General features: G+C 41.1%; 2 protein-coding genes across 2 annotated transcripts; one reads left to right on the top strand and one right to left on the bottom strand.

Annotated features, from left to right (window-relative positions):
• Nucleotides 1-474: 474 nt before the first annotated feature.
• On the top strand, nucleotides 475-5,021 carry LOC5503574 (fimbrin). Its single transcript, XM_048723604.1, has 5 exons — nucleotides 475-1,069; nucleotides 1,245-1,525; nucleotides 1,917-2,135; nucleotides 3,560-3,907; nucleotides 4,128-5,021. The coding sequence occupies exons 1-5, from the start codon at nucleotides 649-651 to the stop codon at nucleotides 4,713-4,715; spliced, it is 1,857 nt and encodes a 618-aa protein (XP_048579561.1). The 5' UTR covers nucleotides 475-648; the 3' UTR covers nucleotides 4,716-5,021.
• Nucleotides 5,022-6,072: 1,051 nt separating this feature from the next.
• Nucleotides 6,073-7,935, bottom strand: LOC116611509 (homeobox protein MSX-2). Its single transcript, XM_032371859.2, has 2 exons — nucleotides 7,514-7,935; nucleotides 6,073-6,624 (listed from the first exon to the last, which is right to left on the bottom strand). The coding sequence occupies exons 1-2, from the start codon at nucleotides 7,722-7,724 to the stop codon at nucleotides 6,137-6,139; spliced, it is 699 nt and encodes a 232-aa protein (XP_032227750.2). The 5' UTR covers nucleotides 7,725-7,935; the 3' UTR covers nucleotides 6,073-6,136.
• Nucleotides 7,936-9,658: the final 1,723 nt, after the last annotated feature.

Raw genomic sequence — 9,658 nt, 5'->3', positions numbered from 1 at the left:
AATAATTAAGATTTTAAAGTAAGTAACCCAGACTCTGGAAGACAGACCACTTTATCCTGACTCGTGCGACATGACGGAAAAACATGACTTCACGTTTCCAATAGCTCATTTCACATCAAATAAGGCGGAAAAATCCCCTAAGTACTTAGTGAGTAATATCAAACAAAATATCAAATGCGACTTTTTTTTAAATCGATGCGACTTTTTGTAAAGTGACATTCAAATTTGAGCTTTTCGTTCCTGAGCTCATACATGGCGCAAGGATGATCAAGGATATCTGAAGAAATATCTATATAAAAAAATATCTAAAAAAAAAGCCAAAATCTGGGTATGTGCATCTCAGCCTCACGTTATTTGCGTTTTGAAAAGGGAAAATCAGTCCGGAATACAAGGAACTGATGGCCGTTGTAAGAAATTGTATCTTCTTTCTCCATTTCTTCGAAGTGCGCATGTTCAGGGTTTTTCCGTCATGTCGACTCGTGCCATCTTGCGGACTCCCTGTGTACTGATATCTATGCGCAAGCGCAACCCCCAGCTTGCCATCTGATTCAAACAATTAAAACGGACGGTGGGATCTCATGTTGTTGTAGTCTGCGGAACTTACAGTTTGTATAGCGAAGAGAACGATAAACTCTTCAAATTGTTAAGATGGCTGAAGGAGCAGACCTTACTGGAATGTTCTCCAGTGTCCGAATGACGGAAATGAGAGATGGCTTTGCGAAATTTGCTAAGAACAACAAAATTTCTTGCGACGACTTTGCAGCCGTTATGAAGGAATGCGGCGAACATGTTCCGGGCTACAAACTAAGACAGGTCGTCCAGGACGTTAAAAAAGAAAACGAGGGTCAAATAGATTTTATTCTCTTTTTAAAATTGTTCAAGGATTTGTCCATTAAAGCTGCTGGTGGGGATTTTAAGAAAGCAGTAGATAAGAGAGAAGGAGTGAAAGAGGTAGGAGGCGATTCGTCAGCTTCGGCCGAAGGGACGAGACATTCGCTAACAGACGACGAGAGGATCGGGTTCACTGACTGGATAAACTCCTGTCTAGGAGATGACGAGGATCTGAAAGGTAAAAATTTTAAACAGCAATATCTAAATTTAAAAAGAACAACCGGATATTTAATTGCTGATCCTACACGACACTTACGACCACTTGACACTTTCTATCACTCCTTCCCCTCAACCCTAGTATGTTTAATCGTCCATTCCTAATCTAAAGTGATAGGATAAATGGTTCTCTCTAGGCAAATATCTACCTATATCCGAAGAAGCACAGGATGGCTTATTCAATGCAGTAAAGGATGGAGTTGTGATGTGCAAGCTGATCAACTGGTCCGTTCCCCATACGATAGACGAGCGAGCTATCAACATGAAGAAACTCAACGTTTACACAATCCATGAAAACCAAACTTTAGTGCTGAACTCCGCCATGGCAATAGGCTGTAACATTGTGAATATTGGGGCAGAAGACTTGATCGAGGGCAAGCCCCACCTCGTGCTAGGGCTAATGTGGCAAGTTATCAGGGTAAGGAGTGAAGCTAGAAATATCGGCATTTCTTTGTTTAGCAGAATTCGTGTCATAAAATCACATCTTTTAATTGTTTGTCTGGCAATTTTTCCTTATTTCAAGAAAGCTACGCTAACAAACATAAAAGTAAATAAAATCCAGTAAACCGCGCTCACTGATTGGTTGAACTCAGCTTTCATGGAGGACAGATCACATGATCGACAAGATCTGAATCTGGAATAACGATTGTTCATGACTGGCTGTAATGTCACCTGTGCAACAGTCGAGAAGAAAAACATGCAAAAACGCTATCAAATTATTAATGCTAACTGATATATATTTTTTTTATATTTTATTAATATATCAATATATAATTTTTCAATAGTTTTGGATTGTTCTCCATTTACAGATCGGTTTGTTTGCCAAGATTACTATTCAAAACTGCCCAGGTTTGGTTCAGTTGCTTCATGATCACGAAGAGCTGGATGACTTGCGTCGTCTTGCACCCGAAGACATCCTACTCAGGTGGTTCAACTTTCAGCTAGAGGACGCCGGACACCACCGACGAGTTAACAACTTTAGCTCAGACATCAGCGATGCAGAGAATTATAGTGTCCTACTTAATAAGGTACTAACTCAGACATCAGCTTCGCAGAGAACTATAGTGTCCTACTTAATAAGGTACTAACTTAGACATCGGCGATGCAGAGAACTATAGTGTCCTACTTAATAAGGTACTAACTCAGACATCGGCAATGCAGAGACATATAGTGTCCTACTTAATAAGGTACTAACTCAGACATCGGCAATGCAGAGACATATAGTGTCCTACTTAATAAGGTACTAACTCAGACATCAGCTACGCAGAGAACTATAGTGTCCTACTTAATAAGGTACTAACTCAGACATCAGCTACGCAGAGAACTATAGTGTCCTACTTAATAAGGACTAACTCAGACATCAGCGATGCAGAGAACTATAGTGTCCTACTTAATTAGGTACTAACTCAGACATCAGCTACGCAGAGAACTATAGTGTCCTACTTAATAAGGTACTAACTCAGACATCGGCGATGCAGAGAACTATAGTGTCCTACTTAATAAGGTACTAACTCAGACATCGGCAATGCAGAGACATATAGTGTCCTACTTAATAAGGTACTAACTCAGACATCAGCTACGCAGAGAACTATAGTGTCTTAATTAATAAGGTACTAACTCAGACATCAGCGATGCAGAGAACTATAGTGTCCTACTTAATTAGGTACTAACTCAGACATCCGCAATGCAGAGAACTATAGTGTCCTACTTAATAAGGTACTAACTCAGACATCAGCTACGCAGAGAACTATAGTGTCCTACTTAATAAGGTACTAACTCAGACATCAGCTACGCAGAGAACTATAGTGTCCTACTTAATAAGGACTAACTCAGACATCAGCGATGCAGAGAACTATAGTGTCCTACTTAATAAGGTACTAACTCAGACATCAGCTACGCAGAGAACTATAGTGTCCTACTTAATAAGGTACTAACTCAGACATCGGTGATGCAGAGAACTATAGTGTCCTACTTAATTAGGTACTAACTCAGACATCGGCAATGCAGAGAACTATAGTGTCCTACTTAATAAGGTACTAACTCAGACATCAGCTACGCAGAGAACTATAGTGTCCTACTTAATAAGGTACTAACTCAGACATCAGCGATGCAGAGAACTATAGTGCCCTACTTAATAAGTTTCTAACTCAGACATCAGCTACGCAGAGAACTATAGTGTTCTACTTAATAAGGTACTAACTCAGACATCAGCTACGCAGAGAACTATAGTGTCCTACTTAGCAAGGATTTTAGCCAGATATTAGCGATTACAGGGCTACAGGTCCTATCAAAAAGTGGTTGCTTTTGAGGGTTTTAAGATTGGTGATCTTAGTATTGTCATTTCCCCATATCTCATTTGTAATATCATACAAGTCACGAATAGCTCACTTCGTGAGTTCTTGCTGACAGTTGCTGTTTAACCATCCATCCTTTGCCCTTTTGTATTATACAGATAGCTCCGCCCGAACTGGGCATAGACACACCGCATGTAAGCGAATCCGACCCCACAAAACTGGCTGAGCTTGTTCTCACTAACGCTGACAAAATGGCATGCCGCAAGTTCGTGCGGGCGAAGGATGTGGTTAAAGGGAACGCTAAGCTGAACCTGGCGTTCGTTTGTAACCTGTTTAACACGTTTCCGTGCCTGGAGCCAGTTGAGCACGAGATGACGGACATCGAGGAGACAAGAGAGGAGAAGACATTCAGGAACTGGATCAACAGTCTTGGTATAAAGCCGTTCGTGCAGAACCTCTACTTGGACCTGGATGACGGCATGATCCTATTCCAGCTCTTTGACCAGGTAACGCATGACTAGTATTCTGCTCTACCTCTAAAAAGATTATTAGATTCCAGACAAGGTCACAAAACACTACTTGTACTGCCTCAAAGCGGTGCCTTCCTCGCCCTACAGCTGAGCCCACTGTAAATGCTTGATATTTTTAGCAGAATGATGATAATTCAAGTAGCATTATTGTAGTGAAGTAAAAGTGCTTTAATATTGGTGGCTTCGTGTTTTTCAGGTTCAACCCGGGATCGTCAACTATGACAAGGTAAACAAACCCCCATTCAAGAAAATGGGCGCGAAGATGAAAAAGCTAGAAAACTGCAACTACGCAATTAGCGTAGCTGATCTGCTGAAGTTCTCGTTGGTGGGTGTTGGCGGCAAGGATATCAATGACGGCAACAAGATGCTAATCCTCGCGCTGCTTTGGCAGACCATGCGCGCATACACTCTGACGGTACTGCAGAAGTGCGCGGGCTCAGAGAAACCTGTAACTGAGGCTGAGATTGTGGTCTGGGTGAACGAGAAGCTTAGCTCGGCGGGAAAAGCCACCACCATCACAGGGATGAAGGATCCAGAGATCAAGACGAGCAAGTGCGTGCTGGATCTAATCGACGCCATCAAGCCTAAGGCGATCAACTACTCTATGGTGAACGCTGGTGAGTGCCAGGAAGACGCCTTCCTCAACGCCAAGTACGCCATCTCCATGGCCAGGAAGGTTGGCGCCCGTGTTTACGCCCTACCCGAGGACCTGGTGGAGGGAAAAAGTAAGATGGTTATGACGGTATTCGCGTGTTTGATGGCAAGAGGACTCGAGAACAAATGATCTCCACGGTGGACTCGTCATCTTAAACTCGTCAAACTCATTAAACTGTTTCATTCACTTAACGTACGTCTTTATGTGTAAATGTTCTGACAAATGACCGAAGACACCCTTACTTAGTGGCGGACCGTTGGATAATCAAGGAAGGGGCGGCAGGAATTTTCGCGCAGATGATCATAAGTGTTGTTGTGTCAAAGCTGGTTGTTTCGCTATGCCATTTTGGTTTCGGTTATTTTGTGGGTAATTTGACTACCTACGGTCACTCCATACAAAGCACGAGTAATGTAACAATAAAGTCTCATTTTTTTCTTTGTGTCTAATTTGTTTAATATTGTCAGTTTTACAGTAGCATAGCCCAATGGTATTCTAGTTACACAACCAGTCGTCTGTGACATGACGGAAAAACCCTGAACATGCCCACTTCGAAGAAATGGAGAAAAAAGATACAAGTTCTTACAATGGCCACCACCAGTTCCTTGTATTCCGGACTGATTTTCCCTTTTCAAAACACAAGCTGAAATGCGCATAGATTTTAGCCTTTTTAGATAATTTTTTCCCTGATCATCCTTGCGCTATGTATGAGCTCAGGGACGAAAAGCTCAAATTTCAATGTCACTTTCCAAAAAGTCGCATCAATTTAAAAAAAGTCGCATTTGATATTTTGTTTGATATTACTCACTAAGTACTTAGGGGAATTTTCCGCCTTATTATTTGATGTGAAATGAGCTTATTGGAAACTTCAAGTCCTGTTTTTTCGTCATGTCGTCGTTTGTAGTATTGCTTGCGCCTATTTATCCCGACCAAATATATTATATTCAAATAATGGCAAGAAAATAAGAGGCATGTCTATCCCCACCCCCACCCCTACCACCACCACCCCCCTACGCCCATAATCCCCTACGCCCTTTCCTTCCGTGTCACGGCGTGGTCCGTGTATGTTGCTCTTTCGCAAAAAAAATAAGAACAAAAAAGTATAATCAAACTCGATTTGAGCATCAAGTTATTGGTGGTGGTGCTTTCCTTGATTTAATAGAGTTCCTAACTGAAATTCCTAATTTGAAAAAAAGCCCATTACAAGCATATTTTTTCTGACACTGTAGTCCGCCTCCTACGATGCCCTTATTACCGGTTTTTACCGAGTATAGGTAAGAAACTTCGGACCACTACTATTTTAATGAATCGTAAGATTTGTAAGCTAACATTATACTTGACAGGCCTCAGAGAATGAGAGCCCATACATTCCACGACCCAGCCTATTAGCGAAGAATCCAAATAATCATCAAGCAAGATTATGATCTTATCGTGAAATCGCTTATAAGTAGACCGTCTGGGAATTATACTAAATCAGGGGACGTACTCATACTTGGATAATCTTGTAGTTTATTCTTTATTTACACTATCACATGTCTGATCTTTGTGCGTGATCAAGGAGTAAAGAAGCCCTGCTGTTGAGCCGCGTAACCAGGCATGAAGGCCGCGTAGTTATACTGATAACAGTACTGGCTGGTGTGCGGCACAGGTCGACTGTAAGGCGCATGGATCTCAAGACTTGCGCGGCTACACGTTCGCATAGGCCCAGGAGATCCACACGCATACATGGGGGGGTGGGAGGGGAAGATGTAGCCTTGGGCGTTTAGTGCGTACTCCATCTCCGCTGCCATCTTTCTTTTCCACTTTGTCCGTCTGTTTTGAAACCAGATTTTAATTTGCGTTTCCGTGAGCGAAAGAGAATTCGCTAGTTCCATTCGTCTAGACACGCTAAGGTATTTACTCTTTTGGAATTCAGCTTCGAGATCCTTGATTTGTTCGTTTGTGAATGCGGTTCGCGGTCGTTTCTTTGTATCATCTCCGCGACTGGAGGATGATTGCCTCCTCACACCTTCCGCATCCTTCGCGAGTACTTGTGCCTCGTCTGACAGAAGGATATGAAATCTTGTCAGTTTAAATACTTAGATCATTTGTAATCGTTTATTAGCTGTTAAATCGTCTGAAATTCAATAATCAAGATAATTAAGAAGAACAATACAAAGGATGCCGATTTATTAAGCGTCTATCCGACAACCAACTTCGAGGAAGGAAATTGTGGTTATTTATATTTTCAAAAAAGAAGCTAATAAAAAATCATCGAACTTAATCTAACAGGATAAAGAAACATCCTCTGACTGAAAAACTTCTATTAAAGATACTTTAATTAGATGTTCCACCTCTTGTTACGTTAAAGATTACCAACAAAAGACTTGAGAACCGATTATAGATCGGCATATCTGTTTCACCGTCCCTGAAAGTGATCTCTGAGTAAAACAAACTTTGTGATTTATCCGATAATAAAATAAATCAAGATTTAAGCGTTTTTTTTCCCAAAACTGGACGATATCATCAATTTTGGCGTAAAGCATGACTAAAACTGACAATAATCATTTTATATTCATATAATCTATTTTTTCTCACAGAACTCAAATCTGCAGGCAATACTGGTTATTTTTTTTTTTGCGTGACTTTATAGCTATGCTCAATACTATGTTGAAAGCTCAGGGGTGTTAGATATAAACCCAGCATTAGCAAATGTAAACAACAACGTGCCTTTCGGGAAGAAAGCACTAGACTACATTATTCTAAGAGCAACAGCCGAGAATATCATACGTAGTCCCAGTCATGCTGTTAGTATTCATTTCTACATTTCTGACACAAAAGTTTCCTTGACAAGAACAATAAGAAATGCTTATGGCAAATGCAGGTCAAGACCAACTACCACTGCGTGTGATAACGTAAAAAAAGGCGAATGCGTGCTAAGTAAGACATACCGCGCGCACATGAAGAGGATATGTAGGATGGCATAGGCAGGGTGCCAGAGTTAACGTCTCCTCGTTTCTCCGAAGAGCTTTCCTCGTGCTTGTTTTCTTGGGTGTCCAAAGTCGCCTTGTTTAAAATACTCTCTATGGAAAAGCTACCAAGTACGCTGTGTAGCGGCTGGAAGTTGTCATCAACAGATGTGACGTCCCGAGGAGTATTCATGGTGAGGAGTCCGCACCTATCGGGCGCCTCTTACAAGACTTGAGACCTGTAACCCAGTAAGACAATAAACACGGCTACTTTTTGCGGTCTATGCTGGCACATTAGCTTGTATACGACCCTAGAACTTTATAATGGACGCGGGATTTTCAAAGGTCTCCCAACCGGATTGTCTTAATTTATAATTAAGAACGACACTCGAGACAATTACAAAAATGCACAGAAATCGGAAATGAGTCAAAGTATAGATACAATGAAAGCTCGATAGTGACCACAATTACGTATTTGCAGCGGGTAACTCACCCGTAGCACGAGTGGTTTTGTGCTAAGTGGATTATGTCGAGGGGCCTGATGCTAAGATACAGCCTTTACGACAACGTTTATTCATCTCATGCGCTTGTCAAATAGTGTTATCGCATACCATTGATAATACATTGTCCGGAGCAAGCTCCTTTTTAATCCAAACTATAATTGATTAATGTATGTGTGTAGGAGGATCTGGATGTCGAGTGTGTTTGATTCCCATGGCGCGACGAGAGATGCTAACAGCTGCAGAGCTCGAGAAGATGTATTATGAGAGCTCATGTAGTTCCCTTTCGCTGGGGCCATAAAAACAGCAATATTTCACACAGCAGGGCTTTCTTCGTACCCTTAAAGCCGAGTATTAGACCTCCGGTATTAAACTGAAGAGCTTAATTAGCAAATATTAGCGCTGATCGTTTCTTGTCATAACATCATTCCAAACGAATCAATATCCCTTTGTTCGGACCTGAGAGCGAAATGAATTGAGCATTTTGTTTAACTTCGTTTTAAAAACAACCAAACGTTTGATTTCAATGAGCTACAGAAGTGTGTAAGCCTGCTAGAGTTCACGTTAGTTCTTTCACACCATTATAATCGTACACAGTAGTACCTACTACCATTGCGCATTCTTGTACAAAAAAAGCTGATAAGATTGCTCCAAGCGATTTATCGCTAAACAGGCTTTAGTGCTCCGTTATGCTATCTGGTTTATCTCTATTGAAATCACTCATCTAAATAAACCGAGTTGTTCTGTTAAGTTCTTGTTCAGTACTCACCGACTTAGACACTTAGAAAAAGATAGGTCTTTAAATAGGTTACAGCAACTATGAGTGGTCTAGCGGCTAAGAACAATATATCGATTTAATGAAAGCATTTAACAGATGGTTTGTGGTTCCTATTAACTTTGGGAATAATAGCGCTAACAAAAGGGTCGTAGCGCACAAAGTATCATAATAAACTGTTTCTAGTGCTGGGGCGATATTTGCTTTAATGTTTTGATATGGATTGAATAAACAAACGTGTGCTTTTTTTTTACTTTTTATTAATGTCCTCAAAATTATGATGAACATTAAGTACCATTTAATTATTTATTGTGATACTTTCTACATATATTTTTACCAGAAAAACGATCCTCCAATCGAGTCTATGGCACTTTGCACCATATTACTTTTCTCGACAGTTTCTCTCCACAAAGCAGAGTGCTGCAATACTCGTTACGTCACAGTTTCTCTCCACAAAGTAGCGTGCTGCAATACTCGTTACTTCACAGTTTCTCTTCACAAAGTAGCGTGCTGCAATACTCGTTACTTCACAGTTTCTCTCCACAAAGCAGCGTGCTGCAATACTCGTTACTTCACAGTTTCTTTCCACAAAGTAGCGTGCCGCAATACTCGTTACTTCACAGTTTCTTTCCACAAAGTAGCGTGCTGCAATACTCGTTACTTCACAGTTTCTTTCCACAAAGTAGCGTGCCGCAATACTCGTTACTTCACAGTTTCTCTCCACAAAGTAGCGTGCTGCAATACTCGTTACTTCACAGTTTCTCTCCACAAAGTAGCGTGCTGCAATACTCGTTACTTCACAGTTTCTTTCCACAAAGTAGCGTGCTGCAATACTCGTTACTTCACAGTTTC

The sequence above is a fragment of the Nematostella vectensis genome, chromosome 2 (assembly GCF_932526225.1).
Source record: "Nematostella vectensis chromosome 2, jaNemVect1.1, whole genome shotgun sequence".
Classification (NCBI taxonomy): Eukaryota; Metazoa; Cnidaria; class Anthozoa; order Actiniaria; family Edwardsiidae; genus Nematostella; species Nematostella vectensis.
The sequence above is the reverse complement of the archived record's forward strand: the minus strand, read 5'-3'. Positions and strand labels throughout refer to the sequence as shown.

What these genes read in the sequence shown, in the direction of transcription:
- LOC5503574 (XM_048723604.1), top strand. Translation starts at nt 649, where the DNA reads ATGGCTGAAGGAGCAGACCTTACTGGAATGTTCTCCAGTGTCCGAATG. An exon ending in AGATGACGAGGATCTGAAAG is followed by an intron (nt 1,070 to 1,244) that starts GTAAAAATTTTA and finishes GGTTCTCTCTAG; the next exon opens with GCAAATATCTACCTATATCC. An exon ending in TAATGTGGCAAGTTATCAGG is followed by an intron (nt 1,526 to 1,916) that starts GTAAGGAGTGAA and finishes CTCCATTTACAG; the next exon opens with ATCGGTTTGTTTGCCAAGAT.
- LOC116611509 (XM_032371859.2), bottom strand. Translation starts at nt 7,724, where the DNA reads ATGAATACTCCTCGGGACGTCACATCTGTTGATGACAACTTCCAGCCG. An exon ending in ATCCTCTTCATGTGCGCGCG is followed by an intron (nt 6,625 to 7,513) that starts GTATGTCTTACT and finishes TCCTTCTGTCAG; the next exon opens with ACGAGGCACAAGTACTCGCG.